The sequence below is a fragment of the Hemibagrus wyckioides genome, linkage group LG26, assembly GCF_019097595.1.
Source record: "Hemibagrus wyckioides isolate EC202008001 linkage group LG26, SWU_Hwy_1.0, whole genome shotgun sequence".
Classification (NCBI taxonomy): Eukaryota; Metazoa; Chordata; class Actinopteri; order Siluriformes; family Bagridae; genus Hemibagrus; species Hemibagrus wyckioides.
This window is the reverse complement of record NC_080735.1, coordinates 14,970,583-14,994,813: the sequence shown is the minus strand read 5'-3', so window position 1 is coordinate 14,994,813 and position 24,231 is coordinate 14,970,583. Positions and strand designations below refer to the sequence as shown.

The 24,231-nt window shown below is 39.6% G+C and overlaps 3 protein-coding genes across 5 annotated transcripts; 2 read left to right on the top strand and 1 right to left on the bottom strand.

Moving 5' to 3' along the window:
* Window positions 1–1,985: 1,985 nt before the first annotated feature.
* Window positions 1,986–7,933, top strand: fgf8b (fibroblast growth factor 8b). Its single transcript, XM_058380079.1, has 5 exons — window positions 1,986–2,656; window positions 2,765–2,801; window positions 3,409–3,601; window positions 6,831–6,937; window positions 7,514–7,933. Exons 1-5 carry the CDS (start codon window positions 2,625–2,627, stop codon window positions 7,787–7,789), a joined length of 645 nt encoding a protein of 214 aa, XP_058236062.1. The 5' UTR covers window positions 1,986–2,624; the 3' UTR covers window positions 7,790–7,933.
* Window positions 7,934–11,606: 3,673 nt separating this feature from the next.
* On the bottom strand, window positions 11,607–14,978 carry dpcd (deleted in primary ciliary dyskinesia homolog (mouse)). The gene is made up of 6 exons (XM_058381162.1): window positions 14,902–14,978; window positions 13,401–13,481; window positions 13,215–13,330; window positions 12,994–13,127; window positions 12,228–12,330; window positions 11,607–11,905 (listed from the first exon to the last, which is right to left on the bottom strand). The coding sequence occupies exons 1-6, from the start codon at window positions 14,963–14,965 to the stop codon at window positions 11,801–11,803; spliced, it is 603 nt and encodes a 200-aa protein (XP_058237145.1). The 5' UTR covers window positions 14,966–14,978; the 3' UTR covers window positions 11,607–11,800.
* Window positions 14,979–15,259: 281 nt separating this feature from the next.
* Window positions 15,260–23,192, top strand: poll (polymerase (DNA directed), lambda). Of its 3 annotated transcripts, none has more exons than XM_058381160.1 (9): window positions 15,260–15,481; window positions 15,963–16,085; window positions 17,255–17,552; window positions 17,844–17,958; window positions 18,457–18,777; window positions 19,656–19,829; window positions 20,322–20,450; window positions 21,349–21,517; window positions 22,304–23,192. In XM_058381160.1, the coding sequence occupies exons 2-9, from the start codon at window positions 15,989–15,991 to the stop codon at window positions 22,663–22,665; spliced, it is 1,665 nt and encodes a 554-aa protein (XP_058237143.1). In that variant the 5' UTR covers window positions 15,260–15,481; window positions 15,963–15,988; the 3' UTR covers window positions 22,666–23,192. The 3 variants fall into 3 exon arrangements, with proteins under 3 accessions (XP_058237143.1, XP_058237144.1, XP_058237142.1); XM_058381161.1 differs by lacking the exon at window positions 15,260–15,481 and adding an exon at window positions 15,523–15,673; XM_058381159.1 differs by lacking the exon at window positions 15,260–15,481 and adding an exon at window positions 15,525–15,682.
* The last annotated feature ends 1,039 nt before the right edge of the window (window positions 23,193–24,231 follow it).

Sequence of the window (24,231 nt, the reverse complement as noted above, 5' to 3'; positions counted from 1 at the left end):
GGTTAACCACTATTGAATTATAGTTGCCGCTTAACCACAAATGACTGGGAACGAGATGGCTGGTGAGAGGCGGAAGAGAGAGAAAGAGCTATAAACTTTTAAATCTTAAATTTTTATTGTCTTGAGACGGAGGTCAGGGAGCCAAAGAAAAAATAATGTTTTTCCAAAGAGAAACTGTCTCTAACTTTCTATGTCAATGCTGGTATCAAAGTCACTCTAGTATTGAATCATTGATAGCTACATTTGTTAAAATTTTTTTTGTATGAAGGGGATTTATAGAAACCAAAAAAAAAAATCCTGCACCTTGAATGTAAGCTTATGCATGGTCTGAGGTGAGATTTTTTAACTAGTGCACTGAGCAGTTCCAGGTGGCAAAAAATTATTTTCCCTCTGGAACTAATCACGCAGGTTCATTCTCACTCTCTAAAGACTGATTTATAGGGGCAATGTGAATGAACACCAATAATTACATTTTCTATACGAGAGAACAGCTGCTCTGCCATTCCTACGGTATATGAGCGCAAAGGTGTGAAAAGTTCCCTATTGCATCTCGGGTGGGACGTGGGAACCGTGGTTTTAGACAAGAATTTGTGGTACCTATAGTCAATCATATTTGGCTATTATTATGTGAATAATCTTATTACATTAATAATGAATATATTTATATTTGATACTCCTGATTGCTGATATAGAGTGAATAACTGTAAGGGACCTCCTCTAGACAAGGACTGAAAAAGATGCATGCCATATGTTACTATCATTAAAAGTCTCTACGCACAAAGCAATATATTTGCTACATCTACACAGACTGATATTAAGATTAATGATATTAAACTCTGTATTTACGCTCTTAAGAATGGGATTTGATTCATAGCACATGTTTTCCATTGTTCTGGTAAGTTATAGTTACACATCCAGGATGAAGGTTACAAATCCAGATTTTGTGCTGCGGGGGCCATGAAATAATGTTTTTACTTGCTGTTAAGGAATGATAAGAAACCTATTCGCCAGACTTTAATAAGGGATTACAATAGAAATAGTGCTTAGTAGTACTATGGCATAAATATGAAACCTGTCAGACTTCGCTATAAAGTATTATAAAGTAATACAGATATGAAGTAAAGGCCCAGACCGGAATTATTTCTAGCCCAGACTGCAGATTCACACAGCCTATTCCTGGCTCCAGTGCCAAGTAGTTCTAGAGTAAAAACCCCTTATATTTATCTTATGATGAAACATTCTACCCAGATGGGTGTGGTCTATTCCACAATGACTCCTATCTACAGGGTAGGAGAGCTCACTGGATGTTTTAATATAGAACAAAATGATGGAAATCAAATGCTCTGGCTTTTACAGTCAGTAGATAAATAACTACCTAATTAAACGAAAGGATATATTTTAATTGCTCCAGTACAGTTCCAGACACACTGAAGGTCTTCTGGTGGCTCCTGGTTGTCCAAGTCCTAAGTAACACATTTTACGTCATTTAAGTTTTCCTTTCGTTTATTATTACCCTTAGGTTTTTACATTACTTTAACTGGTTACCTGAATCAAGTATAAATTCATTGTATTTGCCTGCAAAACTACATGCTTCTCTACAAAACACAACACAGTATGCCATAGCTTTTGGATGCCACTTATAATTTAATGTCTTAAATGACCTTCTATTTTGACATTAGCCTAAGTTTAGTACAACAGCAGGAAATGTTATGTATCTATGAAAAAAACCGAATGCTTCAAAACAATATAAACTAAACAGCACATCAGAATAACATCGTAGGGTTTAAGGGCACCATATTGTAATATTTGATATAAATGACAGCATATTACTGAGACACTGGCATTCAAATGCCCCAGATCTTATCTGTATGTTTTTAAACGTGACTTTGTCTTTGCTCCTCCTGCCTTTGCGCGCGCGCGCGTGCGTGTGTGTGTGTGTGTGTGTTCAGTGTCGGGACTTAAATGCGGAGGGAAGGCTGCTCCGAGCCGCACTTCTCTGCGGGATAAACTGCGGGATGAAAAGCAGACTTCTGTTGCATCATTTCACTTTAATCTGAAAGCGGATCATCCGTTTCAAAAATTCAGAAATGACTTCAACAAGTTTTGCCTTATGACTGATTATTAAGGTCTTTGGGGATTCATATTAGCTATGCCATGAGAAAATAAGAACAACTGAAATAATGCACAAGTTACTGCGCGCTCATATTAGATGCGATCGCGTCTCCTGGATAGCGGATAAGATCCCTTCCGTTTTCTCCCGTTTATTTTTTCCCCTGGTCGTTAATACGAATCAGATCACTGGCTCACAGTGTCTGTGGTTCGGGGAGCAGGTAGTAAAATCCGCTTGAATGCTCTGGAATAACAGCGAGAACGGTTTGTTTTTTGGATTGTCCAGTTATATATACGGTGGACGACGTTTTTTATTTTTTATGAGGGAATTATGGATCTCTCTCAATAGACTATAAAATTGTGTGCTGTCAATTCAACTTAATTGGTAGTTGATCAGCAGCGGGATCTATTTTTAGAGGACATTTCCATCGGGACTAACGCTGTCCCATCAGAATCAGGGAACTCATGAAGGATTTAAATCAGGAGACAGACGCAAGCGTTTGCAGAATCTCACAATGAAGCTGAAATCTTCTAAGTGGGGTTACCTGTAAGTAAATCTCACGTTTGTTTTTATTTGTTTGTTTGTTTTTAGCAAATAATACATATACTTATTAGCTGCACCAATTAACAACCGTGCCTGTTTTTTTTTTCCCAGGTTAATCCAATTTATGACACTAATCTTTTACACACAGGTAAGTGCGCATTTATTTGTATAGGCTGTAAAGTTTTTCTCGGTTTGTACAGGCATTAACTCAATACTGCGCCTATATTTTTGTGCATCTAACATCTTGAAAAAGTCTATGCCCTAAAGGTAATGGTAATAGCATGTGGATAGGACGCATGGCTGAAATGAAAAGGAATCGTTGAGAGAAATGGTGCATGGAGAGATGGGTGAAAGATCACTCGTGCTAAAACAGCCCATCAGGGGCATGTCAACTGTCCAAAAGCGCCCTCCACGCCGCTGGATCTAAATCTCAAACCACATAACAGTGTGACAGTAACAACCCTACATACAGTATAGCTGTGAATCCTTTGTAAATCCTTTATTGAGCAAAATAATGTGCGATGCATTGATGGTATAAATGCAAACAAATTATAGTTTCACACTGAATTAGTAGCGTACATGTTCCCCTTAATATTCGTCTAGAATTAGCCTATATATACACCATCCAGGTTTTTGCACACTTTGCATTTTATTGGTGTTTTCTTTTCCTGTGCATTGTCTTGTTGTTGTTATTATATAATTAAATGCAAATCACTGAAAAGCCCGTTTTTACGCGTGCTTTCGTTTTTCTTCAGACGGCGACAGGCCTGCACTCCGTGTCCGTGCCGAACTTCAAGCAGCACGTGACCGAGCACAGCCGCTTATCAGACCGCACGAGCCGCCGGTTGACGCGCACCTACCAGCTGTACAGCCGCACGAGCGGCAGACACGTGCAGGTGCTGAGCAATAAGAGAGTTGTGGCTAACGGCGAGGACGGAGACGTGCACGGTAAGAGCAAACCAAAAACAAAAAAAAAGTCATCTTTCAATCCTAGTAAATTAATGCACAAAGTAGTTTCAAAAGAAGGAAACTAAAACCGCGCGTAAAATCTACTAATCAGCATAAATTAGAGAAAACACGGTCGGATTAAAGTGCATTAAATTTTCCTAACGTGCCATCTATTAAACCTAACACAAAAATAAAATAAACTAACACTAAATAACAGAAGGATTATCTGTAATGGCTCAATTTCTCAAATGGGGATCTAGCAACCAACAAGGATCATTAGTTTACACTGGTGTCTGAATTGGTTTAAAATTATTTAAGTGGTAGTTGATACATGTAGATCTAAATAATAAGTACTTGACATAACCATATGCAGAATAAAATTAAGAATAAAAAAGTGCTGCTAGTAAACTAGAGAAAACAACAAAAATGTTCAGATATTAAAAGTGTCTCATATCTTTTGACACAGTGTAGCAGGTCTGGTTTCTTTGGGTGGCTCACTGATTTTTCAGGTTTTCCATATATTTGTACCTGTCTATCTTTCACCTGTAAATAGTGCTATAATATAGCTTTATCAACTATTTAAGTTATATAAATGGATCATTTAATTTCTGTTTGACAGTAAACCTGGCAGCCACCCTTTTAGGTCAAAGATAAACAGTAAAGCTTTAAAGTGTGTAAGCTTGAGGGTACCACCACAGCTATAAGGAATGATATACTATAGCATGCATTTCTTTCATGAGACTGTAGCTAAATATGAGCGGTTGAACTTGCAGTCATGGTCCATATACCGTATTGTGCTTGAAAACATGCATTGGCATTAAACATTATCTAATTATAATATGTAACGGATGTCTGGCTAAAACATTCCCTAGTCTGATGTGTAGATTTGTTAGGAGTTTAGCATTTAATGGCTTATGTATGGCTTCAGTACTTGGGTGGTTCCAGAAAGCATATATCTACCAAATGTAATAGATTCTAAAGTATACTCCATTACATTTGCTCATTTGGCTGAAACAATGAAAGTCACAATAGATGCACGGTAAGACTCAGTCGAAAGGTGAGGGTTAAAATGCAACCTTTCAGTGTGATTTAATTTAGGGGTAGAATGGTTGAATCATTAGTTAAGGCTTTAGGTTACGTATCAGAAGGTTGTGTGCTCAAATCCCAGCCATCACTGCGATGATTTCGTCATTAAGCATTGACTCTTAACATTCAGTTAATTTGCAGTATGCATCAAGTCACTTTTTGAAAATCATCAGGCAAATGAGCTGAATCGTGTTATTTTATACTACATATCCCTGCTAATAAATTATTGCGCAATTCACAGCCAATTGATCTGTTATTTTCAGAATGTGATATACAAGCTAATAGTTTCCTGATTATCGTATATATCAAGGATGGCTGTCTTTATCGTTAGGCAAGTGATTGACCTATTGAAGTAGCCTAATTAGTCATTCCCTAATTAGTCTTCAGTATATTAAATCCTGACTAAAATGGCTTATGTTTGTCTTAATTTGTCCCTTAGGGTTTAGCTATAAAGCAGCCTGCATATTTTGAAATGTCATATATATGGTTGTGAATGTGTGGGATCTTGGGAAAACCCGGCTCAATCTGGAAAACCCATCAGTTACTCATCTTACCTCTGTACCGTCTTAGCTAAACATTTCCCGAGCAGTTCTCTGTCGAACAAAAAAAAATAAAATAAAATAGAGCTGGAGGATATGGAAAGACGAATCATTTTCTAACCTTGAGACAAACCTTTTGTGTGCCTTGAAATTGGGCAAGAAAAAAAAAACAATAGTGTATATGGTTTAGCCATTAAAAAAAAGGCAATGTTAGCACGAGCTTCTTAAGGTGTGGGTTATAATATGCACTAATCAGGTTACTTTCGCTGGAGTGGTTCCGCATTACATTTTATGAAAAACGATTATTTTAGGTTTCACAGAAGCTTTACTGCACCTGCTTTAACTTTGTCACCTCGGTGTGTCTCGCCATCTTTCCACTTCGTCTCTCTTTTCTTTTTTTAGACTCGTTTTCGTCGCCTCTTGTGTTTCTCCCATTTCGCCTTTTTTTTCTGCGGGACAGACAGAGCGCGCGCTCACGTCGCCACCTCGCACGTGCTCTAAACGTTAAAGGCGATTTAAGCGTGATTGATGACTAAAGGGAAATTGTAGGAAATCACCGACACAGGGAGTTTCGCCTGCCATCGTTACCTTAACCATTCGTACGAGTTTCTTACGCATTTGCCAATGCACCGAGAGCACACGTGCACGCCCACCATCATACACAAAAAAGCCTGTCAAAAAAGACCCAAGATGGAGAATCAGCATGCTTGTGCAAGTGCAAGTTTCCCTCAGATGGAACAAATAGATGCTTTCTTTCAGAACAAAATGGTATATATAAAGCTGAAGAAGAAGAAGAATTGTAAACCTTTTTTTTTTACCTTTTAAATTTGTATTGCAAAGGCTTTCAAAAGATGACAATGCACGCTTTGCTTTATGTTATTTGCCTGAAAGGCCTATGATGCAGAATGAAAATGCATGTTGAATGAAGATGGGGTAATGAGAAAGACGCAACCACGACAAACGTGGTCACTTAAGATAGCTTAAGCCTCTTAGTAAATACAATAGAGGTCAGAGTGATTGCTTTATAATATGAAAGTAAAAACAGGACAGTCCACGTTGAGAATGCGTCCATATCCCGGATACCGATTTGCTCTGTCCATTACACTATGACTTTATAAACTGCCCTGCTTAATGTAAATTCACATGCACTGTATGTGGATATGCTTGGACTGCGATGAAGAAGAAAAAAACTAAATCACATGGTCAAATTGTACAGCATTATGTTTTTAACTTTTTGCTTTTGTATCACAGATCACTACATGTTTATGCCCACTGCTAAAATTGAAATTGCTGACTAAGATTTGACAATTAATTTGATACAATTTGTGATGAATAGCTAAAGTTCCACCATTTTCATTTCTATTTCATTATAAAAAAAAATTTGTTATCATGTTGAAATTATCCACGTGAGTTTCTTCTGTAAGTCTTCTCCATAAACTTTCTTCTGTAATTGCTCTAAAAATATGTATGTATAAATATATGCATACTCTATAATATTTTGGATTTATCCAGATTCAGAGTACAATGTTAAGGACGATAAGAATGATTAAATATTTGTCTAGACACAAAGCTTGTTTGTAATTTTTTTTTTTTGACACTTCCAGCCAAACTGATAGTGGAGACCGATACGTTTGGGAGTCGGATTCGTATCCGTGGAGCTAAGACCGGCTTCTACATATGCATGAACAAGAAAGGAAAGCTGATTGGACGGGTGAGGCAAATGTTTGGGGGTTTTTATTCTGATACAAAGTACAGATTTTGTGCTCATTATGTAGTTTATTATTAATCTATAATAGCAAATGATCAATATTACAAAAATCAGTATTTCAAAATGAAAGAAAGACAGACAGACAGAAAGAAAGATCTGTAGAAGATATTTTAAATTTTAATAAATGTTTTGTGAAACTACAGATCGTTGTTTTGGAAACTCTCTAAGCAGATGGTTTGCTACTTACTCCACTTATATTCCATGTAGCCTTATGCTTTATAAAAGGTAAAGTCATGAGCAAATACTAAAAACCAGGATATTTGTGTAGTATAAATAGCACACTGTGAATTTTCATCCCACGTCACTCTTACTTCATAGGATTTTTAGACATTTTCTTTTAAAGCAAACATGCATAAAACAGTAATATAAATGTCTTTGAATCCTTGAACCCGGTTAGAATTTTTAACAACATCTGAGCACGTCTCCTTCCCACCTTCCACAATGCAATAAAAACCAGCGCAGCGGAATAACAGTTTTCTAACTTTATGTCCTCTGAATGTTTCGCTGTCCCTGTTCCAGAGGAAGGGTCATGGCAAGGACTGCATTTTCACTGAAATCGTCCTGGAGAACAACTACACAGCACTGCAGAATGCCAAGTACAAAGGCTGGTACATGGCATTTACACGTAAGGGCCGTCCACGGAAGGCGACGCGCACGCAACAGCACCAGAGAGAAGCTCATTTCATGAAACGCTTTCCACGAGGACACCTGCTCACTGAGCATAAGCCCTTCGATATTGTCCCTTATCAGCTCAGCAAGAGGACTAAACACAGCCATCGGCCTGGTGTCAACTAAAGATGCCCGTTTACACACACACGAATATATTTAGACACGCACATGCACATATAGAGCTAAACATCTACACACATCTTTAAAAAGACCTCTTGTAAAGTAGCTTGAACAATCAAACTGGATTTAATTTGTGTGTGTCTAATTTAAATGCAGAGACTTTATTTGACTTCTGAAGAGACTGCTTCTTAGTTATAATAATAATAATAATTAAAAAAAAAACCCAGACTGTTCTCAAATCAGCTTAAGAGGGAAGGCCTCCAGAAGCCATTCGTTAAGTAATGTGCAGTTTATCTCTGGGAATGAGACACACACACACACACACACACACACACAACAAATACACTCACACATGGCAGCTATGTTGTTTTAAACAATCCCATTCAACAAAATACAACAACCTCTCTGGTGCACTTATGCAGATTTGTCTATGTCTTTTGAGACACAACCGTCTCCTTTCCATTGTCTATATTTGAATATATATTTTTATCAGAGGAATTTTTAAAAGTGCGGACAGAAATATTTATTATAGAGTGCGTATTAAAATGTCTGTAAGCGTACTGTTTTCCTTTTCATTTATAATGAATGCCATATGTTTAAATGTATATAAAATATAGATTTTAATTAAATTAATTCTCTGACATCTGTTTTTAAAAGATCACCAATTTACTCAAAGTCCGAGTGCATTGAACATGCTTCAGTATTTTCTCATAAATTGCTTAAGCACCTTTTCGGTGATGTGCTGCATGTGTGTGGGCACCAGAGAACAGCAAGTAGTAGAGGGGTAGTAGAGGTTAAAGTTGAAAAGCTGTCCTTGGGCAAATTAGGACACAGATTCCTTTAGAGATGAGGTATACAACAGCAGTGGCCTGAGGGAGGAAAAAAAAACACCCAAGAGACATACTCACAACTATTCAATAGGTTTATCGCCAGGGTAGTATAGCTGTTTTTTGTTTTTTTGTTTTTTGGCCCTGGCAAGCTCAGCTCCCGCTGAAAAACAAGAAGCCTGTGAGCCCCAGTTAACCAGGAACCAATATCTGTGACTGGCCAGGCCTGATTGAATGTGCTCAGCAAGTGAGACTGGCTTTTGAATGGTTTTGGGCCTTTCGCTTCAGGAGCGATGAGGTCAACGCAGCGTTGCAGGCCCCAAACAAAGGTTACCACCACGTAGTCGCATTTCTGTGAGCCGCACACCGTAACCCTCTGATCAAATGCCCTCTTTGTCGGCCAGAGAGAAAAGGAACATGTTGTACAATGGCAGGGCTCGAATAATGACACAAGAAGGGGTCAGCCATCACGGGAAAAAGGAGAGTGGCATTGCATAAGGGAGGGGGGAGAGAGAGAGAGAGATTCAGGGGTGAGATGAGGCAAAAGGCTCTGAAAGATGGGGGAATGGCTGGGAAGAAGCAAAGAGGGATGCATGAGGTTGAAAAGGGGCAAAAGAACGAGTGTCTCTGGTGAGGCAGCCGAGCATGACTGCTGGGGCCTCGAGACAGGGAGGGACAGAGAGAGAGGGAAAGGAACAAGAGACACTGGACAAAAATCACATCACCCTACTGCCTATTTGCTCTTTTTTTCTTTAAATCTTCCCACGACTTCCAGTTTATCAACAAGCCCTGGAATCTTTCCATGTTCGCAGCCTGATTGTCAGGATCATTGAAAACTGGTGAAACTGGGACTGAGCACCAACCCTGTGCCCATTCCATTCAGAAAGGCAGATCATTCATGCTTAATGTTCAGAAGAGAAAAAAATTGGACTGTTATAAGCTGGAATCACACAATTACAAACCATTAGATGATTCATCATGTGACATGTGAAATTCCTTCTTGTTCTGAATCCCAGCAAATAAGCCAAATTTTCCTATGCCTCATGACACATGGTTTGAAAATGCAAAAAGAAATGTCTAAGATATCAACCATTTGCACCAAGCGATACTAAAAGCAGAAACCGAGCTTTTCTGCATAACAAGCCCACACAAGCATGGAGACTATAAACGTTCTGCATCCACCCAGAACTGGAGATGAGCGTTAAACGCAGCCAGCAGGCTAGACTTCTTGTCCGCACATGGTAAGGGAAGAAAGCTATTGGATGAAAGTTCCTGTGTTCGACACTGACTGGAGGATCTAGAAGAGCCTCTCTCTCTCTCTAGGTGACCGTTAACTTGTAGACCTTCTCAGTCTGAACATTTGCCTGCAGAAATTTCAGAATACTCAGTCAAGCCAAGGATTCTCCCTGGACATTAGGAATTGGTTCTTTCTGGAAAATACAGCAGCTGGAAGCTAGGGCGTACCACCTTTTTGTGCGGAGGGAGTACACAGAGATGAGGTCCGAGCCAGGAGCTGCTCTGTTCCTGGAAAGCTCCAATGGTGTGTGCAAATGTTTGGACGCTAGAATGATTGTCAACACCATAGGGATAATAATGCACAGCGGGTTCTGTTTTTCCATGGACAAAACAGTCGCTTGAACGTGAGAACTTTTGATTCGGTGCCACATTCCTGCATTCTTCTAATCAAGCATAAAGAACCTGGAATCTTAAGAGTGAAGCTGATAAAAATCAGTGTGATAAAGATTATTGCTTATTAGCCTAAACAGAACCTTTCACTAGTTTGCATTTTGCACACAAATAAAATACTGTATTAAAGAGCATGAAAGAGATTAGAGTTAGAAATAGCACTGAATTTATCTGACACCAGCATGGAATTAGAGATAAACACCTCTAAAACTGTACTAATATTATTTGTATAGGCCTAAATCTCTGAATCAAATCTGATTTGCCGACTTTTTATTGTTCTTGGTATTATTTATGGTTTGTATATGAAAGTGTTTACTATGTAGATTAAGTAACCGTCTTTCAGTGCAAAACTCACAAGTCTGGTAGGTGTAGCTCATCAAGCAGATGCGGATTTATAAAGAATTAATTAATCTTCAATCCAATCAATGCAAGGATGCCTTCACTGGATGGTCTCCAGGGTTTTAGGTTTATAGAATCTAACCAAAATCAACTAATCAGTTACTCAGTCAACTAATCAATTACTAATAATCCCTTACAACATGGGGCTACACTGACATTTATCTATCCATCTGTCTATCTATCTGTCTATCTATCTATCTATCTATCTATCTATCTATCTATCTATCTAGTCACTGATTAAAAATAGTTTTATTATGATTTATATTGAAATATACTAAACAGTTATTGCATATATGTGCTAAACAATACTTGTGCTAATTTGTAGGCTGATGTTGCATTATTATTTCACTATTTATGTCAGAAGCGAACAAGAGCATAATTTCTTGCTCTCAAGATTTTCCAGCACCGTTAAATATCATATTAATGAGAAAGACAACTGTTAAACTCAAAGTTACAGAATGCAGCTATATGACCTGTTATGCCGAGTTATGCCAGAGATCAAGCTCTGCAAAGATACAAGCCTGAGCAATATGTACAAGGGAGGAGTAAATAGCTAAAGTTCTGCTGCATCACTCTTTACGCAGAGATGAAGCATGGGGTAACTGCCAATCGGCACCGGCGTCAGCATGGAGTGAAAAGGCATTGTGGGTAATGTAAAATTATTAACCAATGTGATAGATTTATGTGAAAGAAGATGAGAAAAATATTTCATTATTATAAAAAATGCCAATGAAGATGATAATTTTAAAGATTAATTTTTCTACAAGAATCGAACAAAGGGCAATCTTCCAGGCCTTGTGTTTGGAATAAATGTAACCTCAATGGCATCACCATGTATAAGCATTTTTACTGGGCAGCCATGGTGGAGGCATTACTCAAAACATGTCTCCCAAGAACTGAAGTTAAGTTTCTATACATCCTGTACTTTATTGATGAAATTCGCATACACTTCAAAATAACTGAACTTTAGAAATAACCAAAACATCTATATACATCCAGGTGATATTATACTTTCTGCACATTGTACAAAATGAAGCATGAATCCGTAAGGAAGAAAAAAAAAAAAAGACAGATGCACATAACACTACAAAGAGTCCACACCAGTTCACTGGGTTTTACAGTCCACGTCTCCTTCATTTGTCCCCTTCAGTTTCTTCAGTTCCCTCATCAGCTCCTGTTCCAGGGCTAAAATCTCTTTGGGCTTCTTATACTATGACAGATGTGAAAGAAATGCTTACAAGAGCAGCGAACACAATACAAAAGAAGCAAAAGCGGATCTAAACTGGGTTTTCCTTCTCATGCTTGTCTGAAACTGGCTTTCACACAGCCCAAGTGGATCCTTTATCGTCTTCTTTCTATTTTATATATCAGAGGTCATTGCTTTATGCAGCTAAATGGACTACATATACAGCATTTCAAGATAAATGAGGGAATCTTATAAAATCACTGTGATTCCACTTTTATTGAAAATAAAGGCATGGACCAAGCAGGGGGTGATTAAGTGAAATGGCAAGTGAAGGATTATAACTTACGCTTATGATTAAAGTGTTGTTGCCATGGCTGAAGCTCAAGGCTGAGCTCTCTAGAGGCAGCTGGCAACGGTCAATATCTGGGAGATTGAACTTCTTATAGTACCTGGGAAAAGGAAGGAACATATACAAGGATTTTTTTTTAAATAAAAAGCACACAAGCTTTCACAACAGCACCACCTATGGGATTATCAATGTCATTACATGCTCAATACACTGAAATATTTTCAGTAACTGCATTTTCCTGATCAGGGTAAGATGGATCCTGGGTCTGTGTCAGGAACACTGGATGTGAAGCGGTAATAAACCCTGGATGGGATGCTAGTCCTTTGTGAATCACAATGCACACACACACACAATCCTTCAGTTTCTCATAAATATTCTAGTTGCTTAGATGTATTTGGAAGGTAGGAGGAAACAAGAGAATACAGAAGAGTACAGAGCAGATAAACATGTGTATAAATAATTAATCTAGCTTTTGTAATTACTCTCAGATACCATAAATGAATATGTAATTAACACTTATCATTTTATTCAACACATTTTCATTTTATTAACATAGGCTTCCTCCTCTCAACTCCTAAAACAAGCCAGTGGATGCATAGGTGACTTTAAAATACCCCTGTGTGTGAACGAGGGTGTCAGTGTGTGTGTTCCTGGTGCCCTGAGATGGAATGGGGTCAACCCCTTGCTGTATTCCGGATCCACCGTGACCCTGACCAGTATAAAGTGGTTACTGAGACAAATGAGTTTATTCATTGAGAATTACTTTTTGTTCGTGGTCCGGATGATACAGCAACGTTCCAGAGGTTCTACTGTGACCTTATAAGTGTCTATGGGGTACGGGATGTTGCGGACCCTCCACTGGAAACTGGCCTTGGTGTCCTTGCGCAAAAACACTGGCTACAGAAGCAAAGCAACATTAAAGTTACATATTAGGTAATGGGAGTCGATACAAGAACAACATGATGCAACTTGATAATGACTTACATTAGAGCTGTTTTCTTTTATTTCTCCCGTCTCTGTGAAGTTCGGGACTGTTTCGCCCACTTCCACCTGCCATGCCCCTTGTCCTCCAAGTTTAGTCTTAGAACGCATCCTACGGGCTGGGAAAATAAGAACTTACATTAGGGTATAATGTTTTAAAAGCAAAACAAAGGTTTTAACTTTACTTACAAAGAAGCTCATCTGTCTTCAAGTCATATTCTTCAGCCATCTCTGTACCATCTGTAAACAAGTAGTGCACTTTCCTTTTTCCTGTAAAGACAGAATTATTAATTATTATTATTAATATATCATTCCCTCAGAAAAAAAAAAGAAAAATAAACAGCTACTGTTTCCACTGAAGATCTCAGACCTAATTAGCATCTGTGAACATACGTACATGGTATGTGATGGTCAGGTGTGCACAACCCTTGGTCTTATGGTATATTTACACTATATTGCCAAAAGTATTGGGACACCCCTCCAAATCATTGAATTTATGTGTTGTTTTTTAGGGGTTGTGCTTGGCCCCTTAGTTCCAGTGAAAGGAACTCTTAATGCTTCAAGCATACAAAGACATTTTGGACAAATTTCATGCTCCCAACTTTGTGGGAACAGTTTGGGGATGACCCCTTCCTGTTCCAACATGACTGTACACCAGTGCACAAAGCAAGGTCCATCCAGCGAGTTTGGCGTGGAGGAACTTCACAAAGTCCTGACCTCAACTCGATAGAACACCTTTGGGATGAATACAAGCGGAGACTGCGAGCTAGACCTTCTCGTCCACCATCAGTGCCTGACCTCACAAATTCACTTCTAGAGGATTGGTCAAAAATTCCCATAAACACACTCCTAAACCTTGTGGAAAGCCTTCCCAGAAGAGCTGAAGCTGTTATAGCTGCAAAGGGCAGGACAACTCCATATTACATTCATGTACATGTAAAGGCAGACATCCCAGTTTTGACCTGGTTCACAGTCTCCGCTCTAATTCATCCCAAAGGTGTTCTATCAGGTTGAGGTCAGGACTCTGTGAAGTTCCTCCACACCAAACTCTCTCATCTATGGACCTTGCTTTGGTCACTGGTGTACAGTCATGTTGGAACAGGAAGGGGTCATCCCCAAACTGTTCCCACAAAATTGGGAGCATGAAATTGTCCGAAATGTCTTGGTAAGAAGCTGAAGCGTTAAGAGTTCCTTTCACTGGAAATAAGAGGCTGAGCCCAACCCCTGAATTCAATGATTTGGAGGGATGTCCCAAAACTTTTGGCAATATAGTGTATGTTTCTATTCATGTAGATGTAACTTAACATCTACTTCTTGAAAACATTTATTTTATTCTGTGACTCCCTCATGAATAGATAAGTAAACCAGATAAGTTTATGCAATTCCCTAGAAGAAATATCGCGATATTTTGATTTGTCGCCATATTAATTACGATATTACGGTCCTTGTTTTGCATGTTAATATAAAAGTATATATATATATATATATATATATATATATATATATATATATAACATCAAGATCAATCAATTGACACAAGCTCCCAGAAATAAGAAGTTAGCACGCGCCACGAGTGCTGCCTTTATGCTAAGCTTTTACATTACGCTCTGTGTCTGTATCAATAATACTATAACATGTTTAAAAGTATTTCACAACAAAATACTAAGAAAAAAATAAAATATATATATACCATCTGAGATCAACGCCGTTTTCTTAGCAGCCTTCAGGAGATCCGACCAGCATTGAACAGCCATGTTGCTAAACTTCCTGCAGCAGAACCACGCGAAGGGTTTCCATGGAAACGACGATGAGGCAAAAATAAAAATAAAAATAAAAGAAAGATTTTTTTTAAAGAATAAACAGTTTCTTCAACACATAGCATATCTATACACATGTATTTAAACAATAGATATATTTTCCAGCTTATGTCTACTTCATATTTACATATATATACATAAACATTTTTCGGAAGAGACGATGACACGGAAGTGGTTCTCTTGTTTTTCTTTTTAAAGGCTGTGTTCGCCAGTTGGTGTCAGTGTTGCCAGATTGGGCGGGTTCCCACGCTATCGGGATTCTTTTGGTCAGGCTTTTTATTTTTGACTAAGAAACACGATATTTTATTGATTTTCTATTCAGAAGAACTTTACAATAAAGTGTAATGTTGACGTTTTAATAACACGGTTCAGTTTTTAGCCAATAAGGTTCAGGAGATCTCGAGTTCTGCCCAATCAGACTTCAGGCTTGATTAGCGGGTTGTTGTGATTGTTGTAAGTCGATATCACAAAGTTATTAACTGTTATAACTGTTTGATATTGTATTAGTTATATCACAGTATGGCTGGTTTTTAAATGGGAGGGTTTTAATCTGTAGTTGGGATGGAACACCTCGGATACAATCTGGCAACCCTGGTTGGTGTTTACATGAAATCTGCATGGCGGCTGTTTGGGGATTATAAAGCGGTAGATAACGTGAGCTGCTTATTTTAAACCCACTTCTGATTCGTTTTGCTTTGTTAGATGATAATAGTTTGATAATAATAGTATGCTGATCACCTAGTCTTAAAGTGCGCACAAACGAAACCATAATAAACCCGAGGCTCTGATTTCACACATACTGTTTAGTATGGAAGTATGCATTAAAACGCCGACTAGAAATCAGGACCTTTCTAGTCTTGTAAAAGTAGTAGATGTTTAATGTGGTTAATTATCCTTATTTAAGTTGTTTATATATTTCTGTGCTTATTATTAGGGATTCTCTCCTGTCATCTACTCGAAATGGAGACCCATGGCATTATGAAAGCCTTCCCAAAAGTGAAGAGGCACCGGCCACATCAGGGTAAAGATGCCCCTCCAGTCAAGAAGCCTATTACTGGTAATGTAATTTAATGCATTGATCAAATGTGTGTAACTGTGGTCGTGTTTTGTAACCATTTTATCCTGGTTCTAGAGCTGGAAATACTGGGTGTGAGGTGCGAATACAGCTTGGATGAGATTAAGTTCTATTACACAGAGCAGATGACTTCCAAAAATACTAAATGAACATCATGACGCAGCAAACTTCACCATATCACTTATACGCCGATCAGGCATAACGTTATGAACAGTGAAAGGTGAAATAGTGAATATCTCCTCATCATGGCACCTGTTAGTGGGTGGGATATATGAGGCAGCAAGTCAACATTTTGTCCTCAAAGTTGATGTGTTAGAAGCAGGAAAAATGGACAAGCGTAAGGATTTGAGCGATTTTGATGAAGGGCCAAATTGTGATGGCTAGACCACTGGATCAGAGCATCTCCAAAACTGCAGCTCTTGTGGGGTGTTCCCGGTCTGCAGTGGTCAGTATCTATCAAAAGTGGTCCAAGGAAGGAACAGTGGTGAACCGGCGACAGGGTCAAGGACGGGCAAGGCTCAGTGATGCACGTGGGGAGAGAAGGCTGGCCCGTGTGATCCGATCCAACAGACGAGCTACTGTTGCTCAGATTGCTGAAGAAGTTAATGCTGGTCCTGATATGAAGGTGTCAGAATACACAGTGCATGATGGAGTCAGGGCTGTTTTGGCAGCAAAAGGGGGACCAACACAATGGGAGGTGGTCATAATGTTATGCCTGGTTGGTGCAAGTATACAATTTTCAGTTTATTTGGAAAATCTGCCACGTCCCTCTGTCTATTGTAGAAACGCTTACATATTAAAACAAGCGTATTAATACAAACTCTGCAGCTGGATCAACTGTGCGTTCTGTGCTGTTAGAGAGAATCAATCAACACCTTCTGACCAATCAGAGTTGAGTTTTCAACATCACTGTTGTATAAATCCCAATATCACAATAATGACTAAGTGATAATTTTTTCACATCTAAAAAGGTATATCAGTGTTGTGTGAAAAAATACCCCTTATCATAGGCTACATACTGATGGTTTGTGTTTCAATATTACTATGTCTACTTCAGGAGCATTTCGTAATGGCTACGCGTGTCCATCTGGAAGGCGTCTCATAGGACGATGGTTGCTCGCTGCTATTCAACATCTGTTTTCCGCTTTTAGGGAACATATTTCAGGGTGTCTGCATCCACATAGTCCCTGCTGGCATAGGAAATGCCCGTTGTGACATATTCCAGCAGCAGATCGTGCAGAATGGGGGCCAGGTGGAAGCTGCTTACGGTCCCAGTTGCACGCACGTGGTTGTGGATGAGTCGGTGGACAGGGAGCGAGCATTGAGGCTGCTGAAGATGGAAACCTTTCCCCCTGCTGTGCAGCTGGTAAAATGCACTTGGCTCAGTGCTTGCATCTCTGAGAAGAAGCTTGTGAGCACAGGAGACTACAGGCTGCATCCATGTGACCGGTATTTCTGATTATTATTATTATTATCATTATAAATATGAGTGAGGCAGATTTTTTGGCCATTAAACACTAAAAATATCAGTATCAAAGTGTCACAGATTTATGCCGTGCAATTCATTAATTCATTCACCACTTGCTTAGAAATGTAACTGTCTGTAAAACGAACACACTTCACTGTTGGTAAAATTAAAATTCAGTCACACACTGGATATATAATACAGCTATTCTGATGCATGGTTTTTTACAGTATATTTTTTTAACATTTGGCTTAATACTTTCTCTTTGTCCTTAGTCCTCAGGATGCTCCAGCTGAGAAACCAAAGCCGAGCGTTGTCAGCTGCATCCCTGTTCCTGAGGAAACACAGCCACCGGATCACAAATCAGCTCAAGATGATCCAGCTGACATGGTAAAGCCTCTGCAGAATCCATCAGACCATTGTTTGTTTGTTTGCCTATTTAATTTATTCCGGTGTCTCGAAGCGGAAATGCTGATCAAGGTTAAACTCCTGTTGTTCAAATCATCATGTCAGGGGATATAATTTAATCGGTGAAAGCAAGGCTTGCCAGGTCAGGATATCTTTAATGCTATTAATGTGGAAAAACATTAACCTCATCATGATAGCTTTAATGTAATTTGGAAATGGTTTGAGATCATTTTAACACAATCACTTGCCCTGTATATGCATATACGCTTTAGCTTGGTCCTGTCTTTATTGATTTGGCATAAAGAACCCGTAATCTATGAATGAAAGGAAAATCTTGATAATAGTCACAATAGCAAGGTTGTTGAACAATGTCTCGAACAATCAGATTGCTGTGTGTCACGAAACAAAAGCCAAAAACTGATCCTAGATCAACACTCTTAATAGACATAACCCACATTCTTTCCTTTTCATTCCCCACAGGTGCCCGAGACTCAGGAAGAACCCCTGGAGGAAGATGCTGTCTCACAGAAAGACCTGGAGGCTCTGATCAGCGGGGTTAAACACGATCCCGGTGCCCCAGCTGACACTCAGAATACGTCCGAAAAAACAGAGGTGCTGGGAAAGTGGGTGTGCGCCCAGTCGTCTCGAACCAAGAGCAAGAACCACAACGATCACATCACTGACAAGCTGGAGCAGCTAGCCAAAGTGTACACGCACACGGGTGACAAGTGGAGAGCGCTGAGCTACTCGAAAGCCGTTAACGCACTCAAGAGCCATCCCAAGCCGATCTCTTCATATGAGGTTAGCGTTAGGACAGCATGCCAGCGATGTCACGGATTTCACCTTTGTGATTTGGATTTATTGCAGGATATATCACAATACAGCAGCCATTTAATCGAAAAAACTCATTACTAATTACAGTGCCTTGCAAAAAATATCAAAGAACCAGTTGTGCAAAGCCGGTAGAGAAATCTCACATGACTTGGGGATGTAAATTCAATCAGTTTTGCACGACTAAATGATGACAGTCATTTGGGGATGTCAAAATAAATTGTTAATTAATTGAGATTCCAAGTTTCGCGCCTTATACTGCAAAATGTGTAAAATGTTGAAGGGAGCAAATATTTATGCAAGGCACTATACATAAAAATATATCTGTGGATTGAATAAGAAAATATTAATCCACAGATATCAGTATCATCTGTGGCCATCCATCCATTGCTTTATTCCTAATTAGGGTCACTGGGATCTGCTGGAGCCTATCCCAGCACACATTGGGCGAAAGGCAGGGGTACAGAGTCATCAATCATCCTAATGTACATGTTTTTGGACTGTGGGAGGAAACCAGAGTAAACCCGCACAGGGAGAACATACAAACTCCACACAGAAAGGCCCCTGCCTGTTCGAACCTGGGATTTGAACCCAGGACCTTCTTGCTGTGAGGCAACAGTGCTGACCACTAAGCCACCATGCTGCACATCTGTGGCCATTTTTTTCCAATTTTTTCAATATTAGCCCCTATTTCCACATTTTGTAGTAATCTAAAGCTTAAGGCAAATATTAGTACAATACCAATTTTTTTTTTACTGCATCCCTATTTCCTCTGTGAACCACTGACCATATTTTAAGCAGCTACGTCACTTATAATACGTAATATACAGCCATGTCCATGTTGCCAGGAAGCCTACAAGATCCCAGGCATCGGCAAGAGCATGGCCAATAAGATTGTAGAGATCATGGAGAGCGGGCACCTGAGGAAGTTGGACCAGTTCGGGGAGGCTGTGCCCGTCTTGGAGATGTTCACCAACATCTGGGGTGTTGGTGCAAAGACTGCCAAGCTCTGGTACCAACAGGTAAGGAGCTGAACAGCTGAATGAAAGTGCTGAAGTTCATCTTTTGCCATAAGTGCTTATGACAAATAAAGGGAATTTTATAGCACTGTAATTGTAGCATGTTGACCAATTTGTGGTTCATTTTTCCCCACAACATAAAATTAAGATTTATTTATTAAGATGCTCAAGAGACTTTTATATATATATATATATATTGTTCATGTTTATAAACCTATTTGCTTTGCATCCAGAACCACTGTCAGAGTTACTGTTGTATCAATACTTTCTGACCAGTTGGAATCAATACAGTGGTTTTATGAAAATGCAATCCAGAAATAAAGAATGGAAGACTAGTTTGCTTTAAACAAGCTACCAGAGTCATACACTGATGAAACAAAACCAGTTTGTCTATCTGTTATTTTTGGTATAAAATGTCACTATCAACTCATGAATGAAAGCCAGGTCACATGTTTTAAAGTTTATCTAACTAAATCTGTGTTCATATCATTGAAGGGGTTTCGTACACTGGAGGATATTCGCACCAAGGCCACTTTGTCTCACACGCTGAGAATTGGCCTGAAGCACTACGACGACTTCCTCGATCGGATGCCAAGGAGCGAGGCGGCCGCCATCGAGAAAACGGTCCGTAACAGACTGCATCGCGTCCCGATTCACGACTTGTCATAACTGTAACCATGCCATGAGCCGCAATTATGGTAGAGAGCTAACTGTAAAGGAAATGACCATCGTCATCCTGTCAAGCCAACATGCCATGAGGGAGTATTCAGCTCTATATTACCAATACACGCTGAGCAATTCTAAAATACTTCCACATCTCTCAGAGTAATGTGAGTGTAATAAGACAAAAAAAAAATTCGTTCTGGCTAAGAGAGGGCCGTCAAACTTTTTTGGCGGCTTGATGGCGAAAGCAGAGGTGGCGAGCGTGTCTGTTCTCCCTGAGGAACTTCTGAAAGCTGGCGCATCATAAGTCAGAAACTCCCTTTGCTCTCTGGCTGAGCCGAGGCCTGAAGCCAGTTGTTTTTCTTATAGTATTGCTTGGTTTTCCCTCCTCGGCCAGATAGAAAGTACAGATGAAGAAGATGAGGATAGCATGTGTCCTCTTGCACTTGACAGGATGATATGTAGTGCATGTAACCTCTCCTCGAGCAAGTTCAAAGCCCAAATGCTGGGAGGCAAGGAGCAAATACGGAATAGAGAGAATAGACCATGTAATCTCCATCTCCAGTGATGGACCTTAAATCAGCCTTAAATTATTGACTTTCACATATATTTCCCTTAGTTGTTATAGGTCTCACATTATATGTGTGAACCTTCACATATATATTGCTTGTGGCCATCATTACTGGGATGTTCCTTCTGGCGTGATGTCCTATAAATGTTCCATCTTTCAAAGTATTTCACCTAGGCAGCTGGTGTACTATAAGCGTTAATCGTTAACCCACTGTCAGTGCTGTTGAACATTACTGCACTGGGTTCGCTTATGGCCATGTGTCAGTTAAACTGCTTTTGTGATTGACAGGTGAGAGAGGCAGCGCACAGCGTGAACCCAGAGCTGCAGGTGGTGGCGTGCGGCTCGTACCGGCGCGGGAAGCCCACATGTGGAGATGTGGACGTGCTCATCACTCACCGAGACGGCCAATCGCACAAGGGCGTCTTTAGCAAAGTGCTCCAGCTCCTCCGTCAGATGGGTATGCGTACGCTACATTAGTACAATCAATTGGAGATATGTGGACAGCCGTAAATCATTTGCTTCACCTACATGCTCTAGGTTTTTACTAGTGGTTAAAGACACTGACCTTACTGACAAGATTTAAAGGTTTAGTCAGCAAATTTAAAGTGCTTCAGCAGTCAAAATTGTTTTTTTGGGACTTTTATATTATGGAAACCAACATGTACTACACACACACACATATATTTAGTATGTGTAAGAAAACAGTCCAGAAATGAATAATTAAGTTAATGATAATTAATTAGAGCTGTTCCTGTTTTCATTTTATAAATGAATACTTCCATAAAGAAAACTATTAATTATCCTTCATTAGTCCTCTAATCCTCTAAATAAATGCCCTCTATAATATGTGACACACCCCCTTAATGCGTTCACCCTGACTTCCTGTTTTAAAAATAAAAATGTCCACAGAATCAAATCATGTATCTCAAAACATTTCATGAAGAGATTAAGATTCCAAAACATTTTTTGGATCCTCTTGGATTAGCATTCAGGCTTGTGTGCGCCAATTTACTTAATAGGACTTTGAGTTTCACACCACCAAATATCTCCGACTGTACCATTAACTTGTAGTAGGAGTCAGTCAAGACTGACTGTACTTGCATTATAATCCTAAACTTTTCACCACTTAAAAACAAGGCTTCATCAGTTCTGCCAAAGGATTGGAAATTTAAGGGCTTGATGCACTAAAACCTAATATAAAATCGGGAAATATGACTCTTAGCTGCTCATCTGTGTTCACCAGGCTTCTTGACTGATGATCTGGTGAGCCACGAGGACAACGGCGAGCAGAAGAAGTACATGGGCGTATGTGTTCTGCCAGGCTCGGATCAGCGCTATCGAAGGCTCGACATCATCGTGGTGCCCCACAGTGAATTTGCATGCGCTCTGCTCTACTTCACCGGTTCGGCCCACTTCAATCGCTCCATGCGTGCACTCGCCAAGACTAAGGCCATGAGCCTGTCAGAACACTCGCTAAACGCCGGTGTGGTGCGCGATCGCAGCGTGAAAGTGGTACCGGGTTTGGCATTAAATACGCCTACTGAGAGGTCGGTCTTTGAGCATTTGGGAATCCCATACAGAGAGCCTCATGAGAGAGACTGGTAGCAGGACACATCAGAATAAAATAGAAATGAAAGCATGTCCTAGCTGCTTTACATGTCGCTCCAGAAGATGTTTTTAAAAACTTTTTATGTTTTATTTATGAAAGCATAAAGGTGCAGTACATGAGTTCACATGATAGGAATAGATTTTTAGCTCTTTATCTTAAAACTCTATAAACTACACCATATAGATAAAAGATGAGGGATGATGGAGACTGATTATATTATATATAATCTAATCAATATCAAATTATTGATATTATATTTATTTGTTGTGCTGTGCTGTTGTGCTATTTGTTGATGTTCACTATTATAATAAGATTGATTGTAACAGACATATTGGATGAAGAAAAGATCATGTCAGTGCCCGAATGTGTGAATGTGGTGGTCCAGTGTTGGTTACCTTAAACAGTAGCCAAGATACACTCGATTGCCTTAGCATTGTCAGATAACTTGAATTTTTTCAGGGTGTAACACTTTATATGGGATATTTCCATACTATGGGATACTATTAAAATCTTTCAAAATGTGTTTGGATGGTTTGATTTTCTGTGAGCAAAATATATGCCTTCTTCTAAATTAAGATGTTAGGAGACCTGAAATAAAAGTCCATAAAAGTCTCAATGAATGGTAGATTGGTGACTGAGCCTCTGCTATAACTCAGTTACAGCTCTTTCTCTTTTATTCAATGCCATTGTAATTGTTCTATTAATGTCAATGTCAAAGCTGAACACAAGTGCTGACTTCTCAAGGGAATGAGCACCAGCCAACAAAATAGTCCATAGTAGCTAAGCATAGCATACATACACACTATTTTGCCAAAAGTTTTGGGACACCCCTCCAAATCATTGATTTCAGAGGTTGGGCTCAGCCCCTTAATTCTAGTAAAAGGTACTCTTAATGCTTCAGCTTCATACCAAGACATTTCGGACAAGTTCATGCTCCCAACTTTGTGGGAACAGTTTGGGGATGACCCCTTCCTGTTCCAACATGACTGCACACCAGTGCACAAGGCAAGGTCCATAAAGACATGGATGAGTGAGTTTGGTGTGGAGGAACTTCACAGAGTCCTGACCTCAACCTGATAGAACACCTTTGGGATGAATTAGAGCGGAGACTGTGAACCAGGTCAAAACTGGGACGTCTGCCTTTACATGCACATGAATGTAATATAGAGTTGACCTGCCCTTTGCAGCTATAACAGCTTCAACTCTTCTGGGAAGGCTTTCCACATGGTATAGGAGTGTATTTATGGGAATTTTTGAGAAGCCCATTTGTAAGGTCAGACAGTGATGTTTGGACGAGAAGATCTGGCTCGCAGTCTCCACTCTAATTCACCCCAAAGGTGTTCTATCAGGTTGAGGTCAGGACTCTGGGAAGTTCCTCCACACCAAACTCACTTATCCATGTCTTTATGGACCTTGCTTTGTGCACTGGTGTGCAGTCATGTTGGAACAGGAAGGGGTAATGTCTTAGTAAGCTGAAGCATTAAGAGTTCCTTCCACTGGAACTAAGTGGCCGAGCCCAACCCCTGAAAAACAACACCTGAATTCAATGATTTGGAGCGGTG

Bases quoted from the DNA above. Each gene is read 5' to 3' on its own strand.
- dpcd (XM_058381162.1), bottom strand. From the start codon at position 14,965: ATGGCTGTTCAATGCTGGTCGGATCTCCTGAAGGCTGCTAAGAAAACG. The intron at 13,128-13,214 runs GTAAGTCATTAT...TTGCTTCTGTAG, and splicing joins TAAAAGAAAACAGCTCTAAT to CCAGTGTTTTTGCGCAAGGA. The intron at 11,906-12,227 runs GTAAGTTATAAT...CATCTGTCATAG, and splicing joins ACAACACTTTAATCATAAGC to TATAAGAAGCCCAAAGAGAT.
- fgf8b (XM_058380079.1), top strand. From the start codon at position 2,625: ATGAAGCTGAAATCTTCTAAGTGGGGTTACCT. The intron at 2,657-2,764 runs GTAAGTAAATCT...TTTTTTTCCCAG, and splicing joins TCTTCTAAGTGGGGTTACCT to GTTAATCCAATTTATGACAC. The intron at 3,602-6,830 runs GTAAGAGCAAAC...TGACACTTCCAG, and splicing joins CGAGGACGGAGACGTGCACG to CCAAACTGATAGTGGAGACC.
- poll (XM_058381160.1), top strand. From the start codon at position 15,989: ATGGAGACCCATGGCATTATGAAAGCCTTCCCAAAAGTGAAGAGGCAC. The intron at 19,830-20,321 runs GTAAGGAGCTGA...ATATCATTGAAG, and splicing joins CCAAGCTCTGGTACCAACAG to GGGTTTCGTACACTGGAGGA. The intron at 21,518-22,303 runs GTATGCGTACGC...TGTGTTCACCAG, and splicing joins CCAGCTCCTCCGTCAGATGG to GCTTCTTGACTGATGATCTG.